The sequence below is a fragment of the Schistocerca cancellata genome, chromosome 6 (genome assembly GCF_023864275.1).
Source record: "Schistocerca cancellata isolate TAMUIC-IGC-003103 chromosome 6, iqSchCanc2.1, whole genome shotgun sequence".
Classification (NCBI taxonomy): domain Eukaryota; kingdom Metazoa; phylum Arthropoda; class Insecta; order Orthoptera; family Acrididae; genus Schistocerca; species Schistocerca cancellata.
Window position 1 is genome coordinate 403244524 of NC_064631.1, and position 23451 is coordinate 403267974.

The following is a 23451-nucleotide window of genomic DNA, read 5'->3' on the forward strand; positions in this document are numbered from 1 at the left end:
CCGCCCCCCCTCCTTCCCTAATTCGATGGGACCGATGACCTAGTTGTTTGGTCCCCTCCCCCGAATCAAACAACCAGCCAACCAATAGACAGTGTCCTCAAGACATTTATAAAACTATAGTAATTCTTGCAAGGCCACAGTGAATTCTTCAAACCTCGTGCTTCCTTTTATGCCAGTGAGCTTAGGGAACTGGACTGTTTTTGTCAGAATGTGCCTCTTCTACGACGCGATTTTTTTTTAATGCATCCCCATCAAAACAGAAACAATTTATCTTGCAGTGTCTTACTGTGGACTGCGTGCAGTAAAGTCCGCTTAAAATACGAAATCTGCAATCCATTCCGGATGTTCCAATCTTCGTTCCTGTATGTCTTTTTCCTTCATAAATTCAACAGTAGCGAGATTAATCGAAAAATCGTTCCATGCACGTCCCGTGATTTAACCAATGTAAAGTGCAGTAATATATGAAGTCTCCAAAGTCTGCATTCATGTCCATCGAAAACTGTTGCAACTGAAAATGGGATAATGCGTGCGATTTAAGAAACATGATTTTGTGGGTATGCCTTTCAAAGACGGCTCAGTCGTGCCAATGGAAACTGCCTGAAGAGCGAAGCCTGAAAAGAATTCGACAGGTTCGATCACATATGAAGGTTTTTCTCCCATTTTCTTCGATTACAATGGAATGTATCATCGCGAGTTCTTGTCTTATGGTCGCACGGTCAGTAAGGAATACTACCTGGAAGTTACGTGCCGCTTCCGTGAAGCAGTCCGAAGAAAACGACGAGAATTTTGGCAAAATCGCTCGTGGAAATAGGCTCCTGCTCACACATCAGTGCTTGTTCGTGACTTTTTGAAAAAAGAAAAAAAAGTTATGTTACCTCAGCTTCAGTATTTGCCGGACATGGCCCCTGCAACTTCTTTGTGCTCCCAAGAGTGAGGAGAGCCATGAAAGGACGTCATTTTCCACCATTGTGAGATAAAAACAGAATCGCTGAACGAGCTGAAGACCATAACAAAAAGTGAGAACGAAAAGTGCTTCCAAGATTGGAAAAAGAGCTAGTACAATTATATCTGAAGGGGATGGCCTTTTACGAGTGAAAGCGACTCTGTCTTTCGACAGTGTCCAGCCATCCAGGGACACAACTAGAATTCCGAAGAAGATCCCAGCACAGGAGTCGAAACGTTTGAAGAGAAACATGACACGGCCTAATGACCCTGAAGATTTTACCATCTGTCATTACAATGTTTACTCGCAGCGTAAGCTTCATTTCCTGCAAACAGCTATAATAGTTAGTAGTAATTGCTAAATCGCCTCGTACAAATTCAACGTGTATCATACGAAGATCGGCTTTTAAAATTACGAGGAGCCCTCTTTTACATCTTCCTACAAATTGTGAGCCTCCCCTACTAAAATTTTATTGCTTTCATCTGTGGGTGTAGCTGATTAATACTTGCTGTAGTCTGGCTGATTAGACAAATGAGACATCGGTCTTCCATACGTAGCCGATAAGCAGCCTATCTTCCACCTGCACCGAAAATACATGTCGATATGTTTACTCAAAGTTTAAATACCTCTGCCGAGTGCCTATCCTGTTCTTATTTCTCTGAAAGTCTGACAGTAAGATTGTTTCGTTATGCTTGTACAATTTACGCGTGCAGACTTTCCGTGTTCCTGTTCTCAACTGTAACATTAGCATCGTATTTAGGGAGGTATGGTACAAGAGTGTGTAACAATAAATATTGGGTACTCGAAGTAGCGGTTTGTGTGTTGATATAGCGCAGTTTAGAGGAAAGAAATTTTATAAATTTTATTCATAAAACACACTAAGATGACAAAAATCACGGCGTGCCTCCTAAAATCGTGTCGGACCTCCGTTTGCCCGGCGTAGTGCAGGAACTTGACGTGGCATGGAGTCAGATACGACTCGTCGGATGTCCCCTGCAGAAATATTGAGCCGCGCTGCCTCTATAGCCGTCCATAATTGCGTAAGTGTTGCCGATGCAGTATGTTGTACACGAAATGACCTCTCTGTTCTGTGCCGACCGAAATGGCCGTGCGGTTCTAGGCGCGGCAGTCTGGAACCGCGAGACCGCTACGGTCGCAGGTTCGAATCCTGCCTCGGGCATGGATGTGTGTGATGTCCTTAGGTTAGTTAGGTTTAACTAGTTCTAAGTTCTAGGGGACTAATGACCTCAGAAGTTGAGTCCCATAGCGCTCAGAGCCATTTGAACCATTTTGTTCTCTGTTCTGTCCCGTAAAAGTTCGATGGAATTAATGGTTGGTGATCTGGGTTGCCAAGTAATTCGCTCGAATTGTCCAGAATATTCTTCAAACTAATCGCGAACAGTTGTGGCCCAGTGACATGGCGCATTGTTGTGTTTAAAATTCAGTGGTTGTTTGGAAACATGAAGTATATAAATGGCTGCAGATGGTCTTCAAGTAGCCGAACATAATAATTTCCAGTCGATGATCGCTTCAGTTTGATCAGAGGACCCAGTCCATTACACGTAAACACAGCCCTTACCATTATGAAGACACCACCACCTCTAAGACACCACCAGCTTACACAGCGCCTTGTTGACAACTAGGATCCATGGCTTCGTGGGATGAGAGGCGCTGCAGGAGATACTGTGCTGATACCAAAGGCACTCGCGTCGGCCGTTTACTGCCACAGGGCATTAACGGCAAATTTCGGCGCAGTGACCAAACGAATACATTCGTCGTACGTCCCACATTGATTTCTGCGGCTGTTTCACGCAGTGTTGCTTGTCTGTTAGCACTGGCAACTCTACGCAAAAGTCGCTGTTCTCGTTCGTTAAGTGAAGGCCGTCGGCCACTGCGTTGTGTGTGATGAGAGCTAATGCCTGAAACGGACCACGGACATACAACCTGGAAGAATTCTCGACAGCTAATGCCTGTAAGTTGTTACTCTCGGCACACTCCTGACACTGTGGTCTTGGAATATTGAATGACTTTACGATTTCCGGAATGGAATGTCCCATGCATTTAGCTGCAACTACTATTCCGCGTTCAAAGTTTCTTAATTTCTGTTGTGCGGCCATTATCACATCGGAGACCTTTTTAAATGAACCACCTGAATACATTATGTACGCGGTACTACTGCTATTTGTATATGTGCATATCGCTATCCCGTGACTTTTGTCACCTCCCTGTAAATTCGTAAAATAATCGTACCATTGGTATCAGAAATTGTGAGGGCGATATGACTTAGTCTCTCACACATAGAAAAGACAGTCACAAGAGAAATGGAGACCATAGTGCTCAAAGACGGGCGTATCGCAATTCAGGCGATAGTGGAACAAGTGGAAATCAGTTATGGATCAGTTTCCATGATTGTGGACGAGATTTCTACAGAGGTTGGCACCCGAACAGAGGCAAGAGCGGAAATGTCTGGCCAAACCATATGGCTTCTTTAGCCTCCTATTAACCGTGGACGGAAGGGGGGTGTATCACTATGAGCCCGAAACATAGCAGCAGAGCAAGCGGTGAAAACGTGTGGATCCATACCGCCGGAAAAGGCGAAAATTCACCATCACAGGCATAGGTGAAACTGGGTACTTTTTGGGCGAGTTATGGCCATAAGACAGAAGCAGCTTCGTTGAGCTTTGGAATTTTGCCTCACCCCTTGTATTCTCCTGACATGCCATCCAGCGAATTCTGCGTCCCCTTTCCTCGGATGAAGAAACTACTGCGTGGCAGACATCTCCAGAATGACGAGGTGATCCTGAACAGACAAATGCAAACTTCTACCACCAAGGTCTCCGCCAAGTCAGACATTGTTGGGATGATGTTTCACGTATAAATCTGTATATATAGAGAAGGGCTATTACCATCAACAAGTTTTGCGGTCAGTCTTCATTTTTTTCTGCTGTGCTGTAGTTAAAACTTTGGAATTAACACTTCTAGACGTAGAAAACTATTAGACTAAATGCTTGAATTAAATGGTTAGTACTGCAAGCAGCTGTATTTTTGTGGAATAACTCGTGTAGAATATGGCATTCTGAATACTGGACGCAGTGACTGATAGATCGTTTCAGGAGCTAAGCATTCGCACCTTGTGTTGCAGGGCGTGATGAGCGTGCAGGGGGAGTCGCGGCCGCTGCAGCTGCAGGCGGTGTACGACACGTACGACGCGGAGCAACTGCCCAGCGGCTGGGACATGCCAGGCGCCCTCTGCCGCTTCATCCTGATCGGTGAGCGCCCATCCAGCAGTCCGAGTCAAAACGGCCCTCTGCGTATCCCCCACAGTCCTCGCCAGCACGTCCCTGCTCAGCTATGTACACTTCTGTGAAAAACTTGTGGATGAAAGTAACTTTCACCTTATAAGTTACTCCCAAGTAACATAGCTTCATGAAATATTGATCATACATTGAAAGAACTATTACACTCTACTATTGAAAGAAGAACGCTATGAATTACCCTTTTATTCAAAGACAATAAGTGCACTTAAGTCAACGCGTTTCAAAATTGTTAACTGGTTCTTAATAGGTTGTGTGATTACCACACACGGCAGTGAATGCTCCGCAACGTGCTCCCATCCTATCCACAAGGTTGGCATCGAGTTCTTGTGGTACAGCGTTCCATTCCTCCTCCAGCGCGAATGACATCTGGTAGATGGTCGATGGTGCACGTGGACGTGCTACAATACGTCTCCCCAACGCATCCCCCTAGGGTTTGATGGGATTTAAGTCGCGGGAGCGGGAAGACCAGTCCATTCACCAAATATCCTCTCGTTCGAAGAGCTTCCCCACCTCCGCTGTTTGATGCGGTAGCGCAGTGTCATCCACAAAAATCAAGTCAGGACCGAAAGCACTTTTGCAAAGGCACTCACGGGGGAAGAGTACAGTGCACAAGAACGTTCGCCGATCAGTGTATTGTGTTCAAAGATTTGCAATTCAGTACGCCCATGCAGAATGATGCTTCCCAAAACCATAACACCTGGGCTACCAAAACGATCATGCTCCACAGTCTGGACATACCATCGTATGACGAGAGGCGGTAACACGCAATCCACTCAGGAACATCGTCGAACATGACCGTTTTGGTAGTCCACGTGTCGTAGTGTGGAGAGGCATAACGTTACATAGACGTATTGATCTCCAAATCTTTGAACAATGTATACCCAATGGTTAACGTTATTGTGACATAGTAATCCTTCCCCATGTGCGCCTTATCGTGAGTACATTCAGCCCTGATTTCATTTTTATGGACGACAATGCGTGCCTGCATCGAACAGCGCACAGGTGGAGGAGCTATTGGATATTCCTCGGACTTAAATCCCATTGAACACGTGCGGGATGCGTTGGGGAGATGTACTGCAGCATGTGCACATGCACCAACGACTATGCAACATTTGTCAGCCGCGCTGGTGGATGGATGGAACGTCCTACCATAAAAACTCCCCATCAGTCTTGTCGCCAGTATGGAAGCAAGTTGCGGAGCAAGCACTGCGCGGTGCTCACACTCCCTATTAACAACCATGTCCCGTCTTTTGTAACGTCCAGAGGACAATCATGATACACAGTCACTTCAGTGTAATTATTGTCTTTGAAAAAATGTGTATTTTCTATTCGTCTCACTGCATACTATACCGCAAAAATTCTTTCTGTGAATGGCCCAAGTTTGTCCAGCCGTATTACAGACACTGAAACGTCATGCGAAAGTTACTTTTGTCCTTGGCTTTTGCACAGCATTATAAGCAGAGACATGCAGCAGAGAACGGTTAGTGCACACACTTCCTAACAGAAAAAGTGAAGGACCAAGAAGACTTGTTCGCTTGGCAGTGCAAATGATTGGAGCTTTAGTTCTCTGTGGCAGGTGGACTGGCCACCAGAGCGCATTACTGTTTAGTACTTTTCCCAGGCCTAGTTGAGTACGTGAGAGGCATGTACAACATGAGGTACTGACTGATCACTGTGAAGGATACAGAGATGCCATGTACTCAAGTGAGACAGCGTTATAGCACCTGATAGCGCATGAAAGCTGCCTCATTTTGGGTCTTCGTTTATCGGTTGGTCGAATTGGGCACTATCTAGATTTGTGGGATGTTTAGATTTGACAGAGGCCCTATGTTGCACTTCAAGGGAACGTGAGGGGAGGCATACTTGTCTCAAGATTCCAGTCGACCACGTTTCATCATGACAAGGGAGGATCACAATATTGTGCACCAAGAACATCGTAAACCCTCATATCTGCACCTGCCATCTGCGAACAAGTAATAGACTCCCTGCAACATTCTTTGTCTTCCCACACAATTGGTTGAAGACTAGCAGCAGCTGGATTAGGAAACTACCATCTCATGAGTAGGCTTCTGTTAACACCGCAACACACATGGCTGTATTCTTAGTGGCTGTTGAAAGGCGTCGGACTGTGTTCTGCGATGGATCATGGCTCTGCACAATCCTGGATGACCATCTCTGGCGAGTATGGCGGCGATCTGGGAAGAGGTTCATATCTTTCATATTTTCCCAGACTTGGGGCAGACACAGCGCTGATACTCTTGCGCCATGGTGTGGCGAGACATCAGGCATGGCTTCAGCTCATGTCTAGTAGTGACTGAAGGAACTTTTACAGCACAATGGTTCCTGCGTCCTCCTGTGTAACCTCTCATGTGACAGTATCGTGGTGCATATTTTTTAACAGGATCAGGGTCGTCCACGCACGCACGTATGTCTCTGAACAGTTTACATGATGTTGAGATAACACTGTGCCCAGCAAATTGCACAGATTTATCCTCTACTGAATATATATGGGACCGGTTCATACGTCGACTCCGTTGCTGTGGCAGTATGCAGGCTATCACGGACCAGTTACAACAGTTGCGGTGCAACTTGCCTCAGGAGAGGATACGGTGGCTTTATGACACCCTTCCCAACAGAATAAGTGCGTTCATCCAGGCCATTTAGGGTGCAAATTCTTACTGATAAATGGAGTCATGATGCGAAGTTCTGTATAAATTTGACTAGACTTTTTAATCACAGAATTAATATTACATTTCCTATTTCATTTCGTCCCCCCCCCCCCCTCTCTTTTGACAGGCAGTGTATAGAAAAGGCAGTCAAAGGAAAACGAGACAGATGAAGAAAAGTAATTAAACTGCTTATTATTTCACAAGTAATCGCCATAACTGTTAATAAATTTATCCCACTGTGTGTCGAGACCATCAATGTGTGCCCACGTGTTGCCAAGGTTGTTTCAACTGACCCGCAGAAGTTTCGCTTAGAAGCCCTTACAAATTCTCCATACAGTCCCGATCTTTCCCCATGCGACTTCCATATTTTTGCAGCCTGAAGAAAGACATCCGTGACCAATGATTTGCTTCGGACGATGAGGTGCATGCCTGGGTACAGTCATGGTTCCATTGGCAAACACAAACATTTTTCCATGACGACATTAATTGCCTTGTCTCACAGTACGATAAATGAACAGTAATAGCGATCACTTTCGAAATAATGAACATTTTTCTTACTTTCTTCATATGTCTCATTCTTTGTACCACTTACTAAGGGTTTATTCTGGATTGTCATTTTATTGTTGAAAATAAGGTTGAAAATATGTTTTAGTTTATGTCATTGAAGTTTTCAACTGTGACTGCGGTTGTGACTTGTTGGCCAATGCTACTGTATCAATTAACCATGTCGTATGTGTTTACAAATGTTGAGTATGCCGATAGGGTATTTGTGTACTGATGTTCCAGTGGGAACTGTAGAGAATACGGTAAGCTATTTCCTAAGTGCAGAGTATCAGATTCAAGAGCGTTTACTTCTTTCTTCAGTAAACTGCGCGAGGCTGGTACAGTGGCCATCAGTTATGTCACTTGAATGTGCAAATCAACTGAATTTTGTTGAATTAGAAGACATTATTATGTTCGTAAAGTGCACCATTTCAACAGGCACAAGTAGAATTTCTACATGTGTTGGTGTTCCACATAGAGGAATCAGCCAATACACCACGGCATTCGCCTCACCGACTTGCCTATTGACTTGTAAGTCTGTCTACTCCAGTCCGTTACCGAGCTCAGGTGGTAGAATCATCATCGACAGTAGACTTCTTGGCATCACACTTGGGACTGAGTAATAACTGAGAGCCTCAGTTCAGTGTAGCACCAGAACACCACAAATCCAGCCTGTGTATTTCATCAGTTAATATTATTATTTTGTTGGCCGCAGTTGATTCCAAATCTCTGGTCCTGAAGTTCATTTGTGCAGTCAAGTTTTATACCCATGTGAATTGTGAATCTTGATAAATCAAACAAATGATTGAAGTCGCACGTGGACATCATCTGTCATGTTTACTCACTGTTGCCAACATATATGTGGTTGGATTTCACAACAACAAAAGTATTGTGCATCTTTGTGACATGCCACAACACTAACTCACTCTGAAGTTACACTTGACGTCCCCACCAGCTTATGGGATGTGATAGCTCAAAACCAAGTCGACATTTCTGTTGCATTTTAATTCTGTTTGAATGTGTATTAATGTGTTAGCAACAAAACTTGATCCCACTGTTATACCCTGCAACCTGTTTGCCATCTTAGAAAAAAAACACATTTTTTACAAAATTTAAATGGTCTGAGAATTTATGGCTAAAGTGTCACATCTTAAAGGAATTTTCGTGCTCATTCAAACCTGCTTTTACATTCTGCTCTGTAATATGTTTCAAGTTACAGATGATTAAACATTTTGATTTATATTTTAATGATATTAATTCAGCTGATTGGTCGGATTGCAGCTTCAATTGCAAATCATTATCTTTTGTCTTCCAGTGTCTGCTGAATAAATGTTACATTTCAAAACAGTCTTTTAAAGAATATGCGGTATAATTTTGGTCCCCCATAAAACATATTTCCCTGCAATGGTCTTTAGTTGCTAATGATTCTCTGTTTATGGTATCATAACAAGGGTGAACTTATTAAAATAGTTTCAGGGTTTGAAATATGCGTTTCTTTCAGGAATCCTAAAATACAAATTCAGAAAGTTTGTGTTTTATCGACGAACTCAGCAGTATTGTACCGTTATCATAAATATGTCTCATGAAAAATGGAATTCACGTAGTACAAAAATTCTGTTTAAGTTCAAAGAGTTTGTTGTTAGGTGTTGTGATCGACTTTGATTCACTAATCAATCACGAAATTATATAAATTACTTGGCTTTTCTTTATAAAAATGTACACTTCATGCAAGAAACGTTTTCCACAAAAGTTTCAAGAAAATTCTCCCTTTTGTTACTACTCTCTTTTGTTTCTCTCTGAAACATATGTGAACTAGAGAAGAAGACGGTGTTCAAGAGAGCACTCTTCTCTGTGTGCCAACTACTGGCTAAGCTATAAAATTGGAATTAATACGATAAATATTGCAGTTAGGTTCATACACAATGACACATTGCCATCATGTGTATTTCGTAACCATATCGACATAATCTACAGCTCCATATTTACCTGGTAGTATACTATTTCTTTTTCCATCAGCCTTCTGACTGGTTTGAGATTGAGATTTTCACTCTGCAGCAGAGTGTGCGCTGATATGAAACTTCCTGGCAGATTAAAACTGTGTGCCGGACCGAGACTCGAACTCGGGACCTTTGCCTTTCGCGGGCAAGTGCTCTACCAGCTGAGCTACCCAAGCACGACTCACGCCCCGTCCTCACAGCTTTACTTCTGCCAGTACCTCGTCTCCTACCTACCTGTGGCTAAACTATGTCTCCGCAATATCCTCTCTTTCAGGAGTGCTAGTTCTGCAAGGTTCGCAGGAGAGCTTCTGTTAAGTTTGGAAGGTAGGAGACGAGGTACTAGCAGAAGTAAAGCTGTGAGGACGGGACGTGAGTCGTGCTTGGGTAGCTCAGTTGGTGGAGCACTTGCCCGCGAAAGGCAAAGGTCCCGGGTTCGTGTCTCGGTCCGGCACACAGTTTTAATCTGCCAGGAAGTTTCATATCAGCGCACACTCCGCTGCAGAGTGAAAATCTCATTCTGGAAACATCCCCCAGGCTGTGGCTAAGCCATGTCTCCGCAATATCCTTTCTTTCAGGAGTGCTAGTTCTGCAAGTTTCGCAGGAGAGCTTCTGTTAAGTTTGGAAGGTAGGAGACGAGGTACTGGCAGAAGTAAAGCTGTGAGGACGGGGCGTGATTCGTGCTTGGGTAGCTCAGTTGGTAGAGTACTTGCCCGCGAAAGGCAAAGGTCCCGAGTTCGAGTCTCGGTCCGGCACACAGTTTTAATCTGCCAGGATGTTTCATGGTTTGAGATTGTTCGAACACCTTTCATCCCCTACCCTTTTTACTCTGTACAGGTCTCTGTGTACAATGGAAGCTATTTCGTGATGTTTTGACACATGTTCTATGATCCTGTCCCTTCTTCTTTTCAGAGTGTTTCACGTGTTCCTCTTCTGGACAGCTTTGCAGAAAATCGCCTCATATCTTAGCAGCCCTTCGAATTTTCAACATCATTCTATAGCACCATCTCAGATGTCTAAATTATATCTTTAGTTCCGTTCAGTCTTTGGGGAAGAGCTACTTTGAACAAGTAGGGATTTGAGGAGTAGCTACTTCGAAAATTCAAAACTGCTGTAATCCCCAACTATGCTGATTTATTTATGTTCTGTCTGTTCTAGGAGGAGGAGGAGGAGATTAGTGTTTAACGTCCCGTCGACAACGAGGTCATTAGAGACGGAGCACAAGCTCGGGTGAGGGAAGGATAGGGAAGGAAATCGGCCGTGCCCTTTCAAAGGAACCATCCCGGCATTTGCCTGAAGCGATTTAGGGAAATCACGGAAAACCTAAATCAGGATGGCCGGAGACGGGATTGAACCGCCGTCCTCCTCTGTCTGTTCTACTTCATCCACTCTAATCGAAGTTGCTTCTGCACTGTATGGAGATGGAAATCCTACTGATACCACTCAAAATACGAATCCTGTTTGGAGCCTTTTCACTACCTTTAAAGACAAAAGGACTGCGTAAAGAGCCAGATTTCACATGATACTAATTCGCAACTTGTTCCAGACATTGGAGAACGATAGCTGGATGAGTTTCAACTCATAAGTGCTTATTTTGTTGCAGGGCGGAACCTGGACAGATCGGCTATCGAGCAGTTGTTCCACCAGACCGTAGTGGCCGCCGTCGATGGTAACAGCCAAGAAGGAATTTGTACCTAAGCTGCTATCTGGACACGCAAACTTCTTTTGTACATTATCTTGTTAACAAATCAAGTCGGTGTGTTGTTAATAAAGTGGTCTTATGGCAAGTGTAGCTTATAATCTATGTCATATCCACACATATTATAAAGATAGGTATATATATGTAGGCATGTACACATAGGTCGCAACAGGTATAAGTGCATAAATTACTGTTGATGACTGAAGATGGTGTGTTGAACAATATTACATCAGTGTTCATGTTATTTACAGATTAATAATTATAGCTGTAACAAATTAGGTTGGTTAGTACCTTCCACGTACATGTGGCAAGTGCATGCCATTAATTTTAATTTTCCCCTGGGCAGCAGGTCAGTTGTTGAAGCTTGGATGTACGCATGGAAAACATTTAGTATATACTGACAAGCATAGTCCACTTAGTGGTACAGTATGACCGCACAGAAAAATCAAGTCAGAGTTTGTGAGGTATGTTTGGGAAAACTGTTTGATTCAGAGAAAAAAAAACTAACCACTGATGTGTGTACATATTAAGATACCACATAGAAAATATCTGCACTTAGACCTGTTACACTCTGTGTATATGTTCCACATCTCCTCCTGAACCAATGGACCGATTTCAGCTAAACTTATTACACATATCACATACTATCTGGAACGAATCACTAAGGTGGAAAGAACCACCCACCAATGTCGGAGGTGGAGGTGCGGCAAAGAAGCAATGTAGCCTATGATCTGCGGAAAACTATAATTCATCCAGGCAGTATTTGAGAATGAGAGCACATAGTGACTTGCAACGAACTTTACACATGATTTCAAACCTTTATGGAACTTCTTCTCGCTGACAACCTACCCAAATGGAGAAAGGAAAAAGTTATCAAATATTACATGTCTGCTGTTTGAGCATTAAAACTGCAGCATGAAACATGATATTTTAATTTATTACTTCCTTATTACAAACTGTATTCGTGACTCATTTTGCAGACAGTGTTCACATATACCACGGAATGTACCATCAAAATTACACTGATCAGCCATAGCCTTATGATCTCTTATGTAGTATCTGGTATATCCACCTTTGGCATGCATAACAGCAGTGTGTGATGGCATGGAAGCAATAACGCCGTGGTTGGTCGCTGGAGCAAGTTGACACCACATCTGTACACATAAGTCACCTAATTCCCATAAATTCTGGGGAGGGGGTGATGAGTTGTGATGCCAGATTCAGTCAAATCCCAGATGTATTCAGTCAGATTTAGACCTGGTGAGTTGGGGTGTAGCACATCAACTGGAACTCGCCCCTGTGTTCCTCCAACTACTCCATCACACTCCTGGCCTTGTGACATGGCGCATTATCTTGTTGAAGAATGCCACTGCCATCGCAAAACATGATAATCCTGAAGGGGTGTACATGGTCTGCAACCAGTGTATGACACTCCTTGCCATCATGGTGCTTGAACGATCTCCACTGGACTCATGGATGCCCATGTGAATGTACCCCAGAACGTATTGGAGCCGCCGCCAGCTTGTCTCTGACCTGTACTTCAGGTATCAAGGACAAGTTGACACCACATTGTACACGCAAGTCACCTAATTCCCATATATTCTGGGGAGGGGGTAATTAGTTGTGATGCGAGATTCAGTCCTGGAAGACAACAGATTCGTGTCGTTCCATTGGCATGATGAAGAAGGTATTGGGATTCATCAGATGCCAGTGTGCCAACATTCAGTACCAATGGCTAAGTTCTCATTTCGGATCATAGTTGACGGTGTCATGGTGTTAACATTGGCACATACATGGGTAATAAGCTGCAGAGTTCCATTGTTAGGAATGTTCAGTTCATTGTGGTTTCAGATGCACTAGTACTCTGCCCAGAATTAAAGTCTGATGTTAATGCTGCCACAGTTTGCTGCCTGTCGTATTAGACCACTCTGTCCAGCCTATGATGTTCAACATTTGTGATGAGGGATGGCCACCCAACCCCACAATGTCTGGATGTGGTTGCACCTTCGTTTTGCCATGTGTTGAAGATTCTCACCACTGCACTTCTCAAACAGCCGACAAGTTGTGTAGTTTCTTAAATGCTCATGCTGTGCCTCTGGGCCATCACTATCTACTCTCAGTCAAAACTCAGATGGATCTCAAGCCTGCCCCGTTCTACTCATAGCATGCCCACTGGTATCACATGCACCATGCATGTGTCTGACTAGCAGTTGCTCCATACCAGGTGATGCTGCTATCACCTGGATGGGTTTATATGGGTGGTAGGTTGGTGGTCATTATGTTCCGGATGGTCAGTGTATATCAGTGTCTGATGAAAGATTCAGGTGATACTACATCATAAACTCTGAGATTCGCAAAAAAGTGCCACATCATGCATGACGTTTGGAATTATTATGTCTTTACTACTAACTGTAGTTTTGATACATTTTGCAGACAGTATCCACATATGTCTCTGAAAAGATATTCAAAAATATATCATTGCCTAACACACAGGGCAGGGGATACGATGACATAAACACTAAGATGTGTAAAAATGAACTACAGAGTGAAATTTGCTAGAGAGACAAATGAAATATATGTACAAATACTTGTTTAATATGTTAAATATGTATGACTTGTGTGTACATGGGCAAAGCCACAGGAAGAAAGCTCTCTTAACCTCTGGAAGATTTCAACCAAATTTGGTACACGTATTAGTTAAGCTGCGGAAGGTAATACTGTGGGAATAAGAACCATCAGCATCCTACTGGGGTGGAGATGCTAATGTGGAGAGGGAAGGGGTAGGAGGAGATGAACAGACAGAGGAGGGGGAGGAAAAAATGGACACAGGTAGAGGGGAGGAGGAGTTGGACAGAGAGAAAGCGGGAGGGGGAAATGAACAGGGAGAGGGAAGAGGGGGAGATGGGCGAAGTAAGGAAAGAGACGGTGATGGACAGAGAAAGGGGAGTGGAAGATTTGGGCACAGGGAAGGGAGAGGAGATGTAATTAGTCGGCGAGAGAAGCACGTGAACAGAGAGGGGACAGAGGAGATGAACAGGAAGAGATGGACAGAGGGGGGGATGGGGGACGTGAACAGAGATAGGATGTTGAGGAGGTGGACAAAATGAGAGGAAGAGATGGACAAGGAGAGGGGGAAGAAGGAGATGAACTAATTGAAGACTGGAATAAATACTTACCTGGGCAACGCTGAGTTCTCAGCTCGTGCACATATAAATTGATGTATTTGCGTAGTTGTGTATGATTCATGTCTTCACCTGAACCACTGGGTCGATTTCAACCAAATTTGGTATACATACTACTTATTGTCTGGAAGGGAGTACTGTGGGTGTAAGTACCACCTAGCTCCCGTAGGGGTGGGGGTGAAAAAGGATTGCAATGCCTGTGTTTAGACTACCCTGCATTACTGGCACATTTCGCAGCTAGTATTGCAATGCATTCCAAGGCACAGAGAAGTGGAAACAGGAGATGAATAATGAGAAGGGAGTGGATGAGATGGACAGAGAAAGGAGAGGAGGAGATCGACAGAGATAAGGGGAGGAGCATATGGACAGAGGAATGGGGGAAGAATTAGATGGACGAAGGGAGGGACTGGAGGAGATGTGTGGAGTGAGGGGAAAGAGGAGATGTTCAGAAGGAGAGGACACGACGGGGAGGTGTAGGAAGGTGATGGAAAATGAGAGTAGTAGTGAGCAGACAGAAAAGGAAGAGGGGGAGGACGAGATGGACAGAGAGCGTGGGAAAGTTGTATGCAATATATGTGCCATATGCATATGTGGTTGAAGCCATGCGCAAAAGGCTACTTGTATATATATAATTCCTAACGAAATCAACTTCCAGCAGCCACATTTTGTTAACGAAGACTGATGAAGTTTTTTTTAATGCCTAGTGCTTGTCGCTAATTTATTTGTTAAAATGAATAGAACTCTGATGAAAATGTTATGCATACTTTCATAGCTCCCAACATTGCATCCAAAAAGAGAAACCTGACGAAATCTTGAACTTACTCTTAGAGCAGGTATGCCACCAAGCAAATAATCCCATTGGCTATCTATCACGTGTTTGATATTTACATTTTGGTTCTAATAACTGACAACATCCTACATACAGGGTATACTGAGAGGCGCCTGTCGCATACTCGCCAGTTTCGCAGTTGGGTGGTTAAACTTTCTGTTGAAAAACGATTCGCGCTGACTTTCATGACCATTCTATTGCCAAGGAATTCCACGCGGTACTTCGACACCCGCAAACAACGCCATCAGTGGTATATCGGCCAGTACAATTATTTATTGTGGAACGATGAATTGCAATAAACGTTGTGGCACTCATATGGACCCACGTGGACCAGATAGATGCCTTGGGAACTGTTTGTAATTTGATAGTGAGTTGAGTGATAAACTGAGTGTATTTCAAACGACTGAGTTCTGTATAGATGACGTGGACTAGCACTGCAGTCCCTGATTTGTGAGCAGGACGTTAAACTTGGTCGACGGAAAAATAAAGGCTGGTATTTATTGGAAACATTAAAGGCAACAGCATATTCCCCGTGGAAACAGCTTCGAAGGGGTCCTTTTATATATCAGATGTCATGATGTTTCTTTTCGTAGGAGGAGGACCAGTGTACAATACTTCATCAGTTAATTTTGCTGTAAGACTAGCAGAAAATATTCGCAGTGGCTGAAGAATCGTCGTCGACGTGATGTGAATCAGTATCACCTTTTTAAAAAGAAATCCTGCCTCTTGTGTATCAGAACTAGTAGATATTCTTTCCCCTTGGTTAAAAAATAAATAACAGAAAAAGAAGGTACTTCGCACAATTTTTTATATAGATGGTGTTCGGTCAAGAAACTTTTAACCATGTAAGCATATGATATATCCGTTCATATCTGCAAACCAACATTTATATGAAAGGTTTACATGTTATGGTGATAATGTTTTGTTTATAGAGAAACTGACACGTGTGCCGTACCGTCACACACACACACACACACACACACACACACACACACACATGAAGTATACACCTGGAACACGTAAGAAAATGAGTTGTAGCACGAAGTCATTTGTAAATCTGTCGCTGTACAGGATGGAAGTCACTCTGCATCAACACATTTCCGTCTTAACAGGACATCGCAACCCTGTACTGTCTCGTAACAAAACACAACGTTCTTTTGTGCGGATGACCCAAAAGGGAGGATAGTCTTTTGATTGCGATACGTTACTGGTGCTGGTGTACTGCAACAGGCGGTGTCACAAGCCGATTCTGAAGTAGCACATGTGCGGGGCGGCACATGTGCAATGTACGGTATGGGGGCCAAAATAGCACGACGGCTTGCAGCCTTGGTATACGTCTTGCTGAAAAGTGCACTGCATGCCTTCAAACCAACCGACGTTCCCCTTACGGGGAAAGAATGAAAATGAGAAAAAACAAAAAAGGCCATGGCATCATTTTTCAGTGGGGCTCACCAGCAGCGTCTCTCTTGAAAATAGTGGACAAATGGATAGTCGAAATACCGATTCATGTCGATTTTCGGGCAGCAAATCCCAGGAGACTGCCAAGAATTATTACGCTGGCAAAGCGTACGCAGCCAAAGTTGGTCTAACACAGCCTAGTTATAAATTTTCCAAGCTATAAAGGTCAAAAAACTAAAACTTAGCAACACAAACTATTTTAAAACAATGCAACTACTAACTCATTTTTCTGTCATTACATACTGAAGTGACAGAAGTTATGGGATACCTCCCTAATATCGTGTGGGGCCTCATTTTGCCCGGTGTAGTGCAGCAACTCGACGTGTGTCAGTCATCTTAATTCGTCTTTCTAAATTACTTTCATCATGAGTGAAAAGCGTGGAAGCTGTCGTAGTCTAGTGAGTGGAGGATTTTTTGCCAGTCTTGTAGGAAGCATTTTCATGGAGAGGAGGGGGTAAGGATTTAGTGGTGAGTACACTGCGAAAACTTACGACACTCACTGCTGGAACTGCGTAGTATGCACCAGGAACATTTCAATAAATAACCAGGTACGGAGGTATGTGTCCCTCGGGTACCTTTGGAGGAAGCGAGGAAGGAACTGACCAGGATCGAGGACTATGAACAGCCATTGACCATTGCTAGAGTTCGGTAGAGAAGGGCCTCCGGTAGTTCCAGGGCTGGTTCGAGAACACATCACCACACAAGCGACATATCACTTGGTGTCCCCCCCTCCCCTTTCCCCAGTCACCCCGTTCCCCAGACATCGGTTGACTTTCCTTACGCTGTTGGCAATACAATTAACAACAAATGCAAAAGTAGTGATCTAGATCTACATGACAACTCTGCAGTTCACGCTTAAGTGCTTGGCAGAGGGTTCATATAACCACTTCCGTTACACTCTCGAGTAGACATGGGAAAAACGAACCTTTGAATCTATTAGTGTGAGCTCGAATTTCTCTTATTTTATTACGATGATCATTTTTACACATGCAGCTAGAGCTAACTAAATAATTTCGCATTCGAAGGAGACAGTTGGTGATTGAAGTTTCGTGAAAGGATCTCACCGTAACGAAAAAGCTTGGATTCTAATGACTACCACCCCAACTCGCATATCAAATTCGTGACGCTCTCTTTGCTAGATCGCCATAATACGAAAGGAGTCTTCCTTCTTTGAACTTTATCGATGTCTACCGCCAGTCCTCTCTCGTAAGGATCCCGTACCACGCAGCAGTATTCCAGAACAAGCGGACAAGCGCAGTGTAGGCAGTCTCTTTAGTACATCTGTTACTTATTGTAAGTATTCTGTAAATAAAACTTAGTCTTTCATTCACCTTCCCCACAACATTTTCGACGTAATCGTTCCACTTTAAGTTGTTCGTAACTGTAGCTCCTAGGTATTTGGTTGAATGTAAAATATTTAACTTTTTGTGATGTATCGTTTAAACTAAATTTAAAGGATTCTTTTTTTGTACTCATCTGGGGAACTTCTTATTTTCCATTATTTAGGGTCAATTGCCGCTTTTCGAATCATCAAATCATACAGATATCTTGTCTAAATTTTGCAGTTTGTTTTGATCTTCTGATAACCTCATAGATGGTAAGAGAGAGCACATCCGCAAATAATTTAAGAAAGCTGCTCAAATTGTAGGCACGCAGTGTGTCGCTTGCAAGGATTCAATCAAAAGCCTTCTGCAAATCTAGAAATATGGAATCAATTTGAGAGCCCCTGTCGATAGCCCTCATTACTTCATGTAAATTAACAGCCTGCTGTGTTTCACAAGAATTATATTTTCTAGATCTTTGCTGACTTACGTGCCAATAGATAGTTTTCTTTTAAATATTTCATAGTGTTCGAACACAGTATGAGTTGCAAATCGATTTCACCAATATCGGTATAACTCAGCGGCTTGCTTTTATTTCCTCTGTCATCTAGCACTGTAACCAGTAATACTTTCCAGTATTTTGGTACGGATCTTTTGTCGAGCGAGCGGTTTTTTATGAGACTGCTAAAAATGAAGCGATTTCATCAGCGCACACACTGGTTTGTATGCAATCTGGAACAGAAGACTTGCCCTTATTGACTTACCTGCTTCGCTACACTGAGGGTATCTCCTTTTTTCAGCTGTTCTTGATTCTAATTCTGGAATATTTACTATGTCTTTTTTGGTAAAGCAATTTCTGAAAAGCGCTTTTACTGACTGTGTTTTAATAGCACTGTCATTGATATCATTACTATTGCTTTCGCGCAGTGAAGGTGTTGATTGTGCCTCCGCCGCTGGTGTGCTTTATACACAACCAGAATCTCTCTGGATTTTCTGCCATACTTCGAGATATTGTTTCGTTGTGGAAACTGTGAAAAGCTCTTGCACTGAAAACAGCGCTAAATTTCGAGCTTTTATAAAAAATCACCGGATGGGAGATTTTGAGTTCTTTTAAATCTTTCATGCTTTTTGCGCTACCTCTGCAGCAGTGTCCAGACTTCTTTTGTGTACAAAGGTGTATCTGTTCCATATCTTACTAATTTCCTTGGTACGAAACACTCAGTTCCGATTTACTATTTATTTCAATTTGAGCCGTATCTGATCAACGCTTAACAATATTAATGCCGGCCGGAGTGGTCGAGCGGTTAAAGGCGCTACAGTCTGGAACCGCACGACCGCTACGGTCGCAGGTTCGAATCCTGCCTCGGGCATGGATGTGTGTGATGTCCTTAGGTTATTTAGGTTTAAGTAGTTCTAAGTTCTAGGGGACTTATGACCACAGCAGTTGAGTCCCATAGTGCTCAGAGCCATTTGAACCATTTTTTTTTTACAATATTAATTAGGAAGGAATGAAAACTTGTCTTTTAGGAATACGTCAAGCAAATGTTTATCTGCTGTTTTAAATAGATGTATTGTGCTTTTATTTTTGTGGATTTGGATGTTACGGTAGTCAGCCTCGTTGCAAGGATCTTGTCGTCACTAATCCCTGTATCCGTCAAGATGCTAGGGGTTATTTGTTGCCAAGACGTTGAGTATGTTTTCGCAACAATGTACACTGCGAGTGCGCAAGGGAAGTAATTGCTCAAAAAATTCCCGAAAAAAGCATTTAGTACGATTTCAGACGAGGTTTATGATAACCACCATTTTAAACAAATTTTCACCAACATATCGAGGGTAGATTGAAGTCACCATCATCTATGAGTGTATGAGATAGGTTCCTATTGGAAATGAGGCTGCAGTTGTCGCTGAAACTTTCAGCAACTGTACCATCTAAATCGGGGGATGGTAAAAGGAACCGGCTGTCGGGTACACACTCAGTCCATACAAACTCACACCAACTATCTGTTTCAATTTCACTACAAGATAAACTACAGTGCATCTAACAGCAAGAAACACGCCACCACTAACTGACTTTAATCGATCCACACCGAAGACCGTTAGGTCCGTGGCAAAAATTTCGGCTAAAGTTAATTCCACCTTTATCCAGCGTTCAATACCAATGACGATTTCTGCTTGAGTGCTTTCTATTAGTGCTTCAAACTTGCGTTCTTTCCCAACACAGCTATGACAATTTTCATCTATTATACCAATTTTTCCTAGGCCTACCCTCGTGTGCACATCATGTCACTAGCAGACTACACGCTTGCAGAACTGTCTGAGCTTCAGATTCAGACCCTCCAATCAGCTCTACACTAAAGGTCAGCAATTGGTCCTGTTAAAGATTCTGCAGATGCTGAGCTCCGTCATGGTCGTGGAATTAGGTTTTAAAATAAGTACTACGTAGACTTCCATATGTAACAGAAATATATTTTGAATCCTATCCCAATGCTAAAAGCTAACATGAAATTCATTTCCATCTGAGGTAGTTCCTGATACTTTAAAAGCTCTTAGTGAAAGAAGAAAGAACTGGCTATGTTGTATTGACGTAACTTCGGTAAATATCTACTGTCTATTAAACTGAATAGAAAGAATGAAAATATAATATTTCTGTGATTTTTTTAGTTTAATAACGGATTTTTTAAATTCTGTAATGTAGAATTTTTTTACTTTCTACGGAAACAGTTTGATGGAAATACAAAAAAAAAAAATATCAAATTTTATATTGGCGTATTAAACATAAGACACTGTTTAGTTGCATAAGTTGTATATTACACATGAAGAAAACTGACCAGTTAATTGTAACGTGTAACGTTCTAAAGTAGCATTGTATTTCTGGTTGTGCCAAGCCTTGGGTGAAATTTTAGCCCAATTACACTGAAGAGCCTAAGAAACTAGTACACTTGGTTAATATCGTGTAGGGCCCCCGCAAGCACGCAGAAGTGCGGCAACACGACGTGGCATGAACTTGACTACGTCTCTAGTAGTACTGGAGAGACCGAGCGAGGTGGCGCAGTGGCTAGCACACTGGACTCGTATTCGGGAGGACGACGGTTCAATCCCGTCTCCGGACATTCTGATTTAGGTTTTCCGTGATTTCCCTAAATCGCTTCAGGCAAATGCCGGGATGGTTCCTGTGAAAGGGCACTGCCGATTTCCTTCCCCATCCTTTCCTCACCCGAGCTTGCGCTCCGTCTCTAATGACCTCGTTGTCGACGGGACGTTAAACACTAATCTCCTCCTCCAGTACTGGAGAGAACTGTCACCATGAATCCTGCAGGGCTGTCCATATATCCGTAAGAGTACGAGGGAGCGGAGATCTATTCTGAACGGCACGTTGAAAGGCATCCCAGATTTGCTCAATTATTTTCATGTTTGGGGAGTTTGGTGGCGAGCCGAAGTGTTTAAATTCAAGAGTGTTCCTGGAGCCACTCTGTAGCAATTCTGAACTTTTGGGGTGCCGCATTGCCCTGCTGGAATTGTCCTAGTCCGTCGGAATGCACAATGGACATGAATATATGCAGGTGATCAGACAGGATGCTTACGTACGTTTCACCTGTCAGAGTCGTGTCTAGACGCATTAGGGTCCCATATCACTGCAACTGCACACGCCCCACACCATTACAGAGCCTCCACCAACTTGAACAGTCCCTTGCTGACATGTAGGGTCGATGGATTCATGAGGTTGTCTCCGTACCCGTACACGTCCATCCGCTCGATACAATTCGAAACGAGACTCGTCCGACCAGGCAACATGTTTCCAGTCATTAACAGTCCAATGGCCCCAGGCGAGGCGTAAAGCTTTGTGTCGTGCAGTCATAGGGTAAACGAGTGGGCCTTCGGGTCCGAATCCCATATCGATGATGTTTAGTTGAATGGTTCGCACGCTGACACTTGCTGATGTCCCATCATTGAAATGTGCAGCAATTTGCGGAATGGTTGCATTTCTGTCTCGTTGAACGATTCTCTTCAGTCGTCGTTGGTCCCGTTCTTGCAGTATGTTTTTCCGGCCGCAGCGATGTCGGAGAGTTGATGTTTTACCAGATTCCTGATATTCACGGTACACTCGTGAAATGATTGTAAAGGAAAATCCCCACTTCATCGCCACCTAAGGTCCATCGCTTGTGCGCCGATTATAACACCACGTTTAAACTTATTAGATCTTGATAACCCGCCGTTGTTGCAGCAGTAACCTATCTAACAACTGCGCCAGACACTTGTCTTATAGAGGCGTTGCTGATTGCAGCGCCGGATTCTGCCTGTTTACATCGTTCATCCGAAATTTAATGGATTCTTTTTTTTTTTAACTCATATTGAGAACGTCTCATTTTTCATTATTTAGGGTCAGTTCTTTGGCATCTGTGTAGATGGGAGTGATTATATTGCGCTAATAATGATACACTTGTCCTAAACGCATTTTTTTTTCAATTTTTAACTTGTCATGGCGCGTTTCGTATTATCTCATCATCGGATCTCTAACGTCAAAATACAGTAGCTTGTCACTCATAACCATTCCATTTCAGTTTGAGCACTGATGGCAGTGATGTTAAAGATCTGATGATGGGGATAGCCGAAACACGATATGAGAAGTTAAAGAAAACAGTTTTTCACGACCAAGACAAGTGTATAATCAATAGCGCCAACACGGTCGCAGATCCCCTCAGATACTTATTGTTTAAGGTGCTGGCCACTTTGCGGGTACATGTTTACCGTAAGTATTTGGCTTCTATTATGGTGTACCTCCTTACGTGTGAGTTTTCGCTACCAATTACGCTATACCGCGTTTACAAATTTTATCTTCCCAGTTCTGTATCCCAAGCAGCCGCTTGTGTCGCTTGGGCCTTAAACCGGCATTGGATAGAAGTAATATAAGAGCAGGAAACGTTGGGATGTGCTAAATGTTAGGAAGAAGAAAGTGCAGATGCACCATAGTCGATTTGTAGACCTTTAGTCGAAAGAAATTTTAGGGGCAGCGTACCAGGTCGTATGCATATTCAGAGCGCTGATTATAATAATAGGAGACTTAGGGCCTATATGTAAGGATTTTACAACAGAGGTCCTTTGATAGTAGTGAGTTGCGAAAATGTTTCGACAGGAAAGTGCCATATGACGTATGTGGTTACCTTTTTAAGATACGCTTTGTGACTCGTGGCACGAATGTGCACTTTGTGGAACTCTTCCTACTTCACGATCGACCACGACGCAATCGATGCATGGAGGCCCATTAATGCATTGTTGCAAATTATACTTATGGCAGCCAACTTTGTGTATGTTGCGTCGGTACCAGTAGGAACTATCGATTTATGGGGTTTCACAAGGCATGACCTACACCTAAACAGAACTAAAAAGGGAAGATCGGCTAAATATGAAAAGTATAACGGTTGGATCCAGGACCTCGCATAGTTGGTAACGAGAAATTGAGGATAAATCCCGACACTGAAAGAAGATATAGAAGCAAT

General features: G+C 43.2%; 1 protein-coding gene across 1 annotated transcript in view; it reads left to right on the top strand.

Moving 5' to 3' along the window:
* Window positions 1-11265, top strand: part of LOC126191214 (COBW domain-containing protein 1-like) — a 524606-nt gene extending 513341 nt beyond the window's left edge. Inside the window, exons 12-13 of the mRNA XM_049932014.1 lie at window positions 4086-4212; window positions 11070-11265. Of these exons, the coding sequence (XP_049787971.1) occupies window positions 4086-4212; window positions 11070-11164 (222 nt within the window). The 3' untranslated portion in view covers window positions 11165-11265. The remainder of the gene's footprint in view (window positions 1-4085; window positions 4213-11069) is intronic.
* Window positions 11266-23451: the final 12186 nt, after the last annotated feature.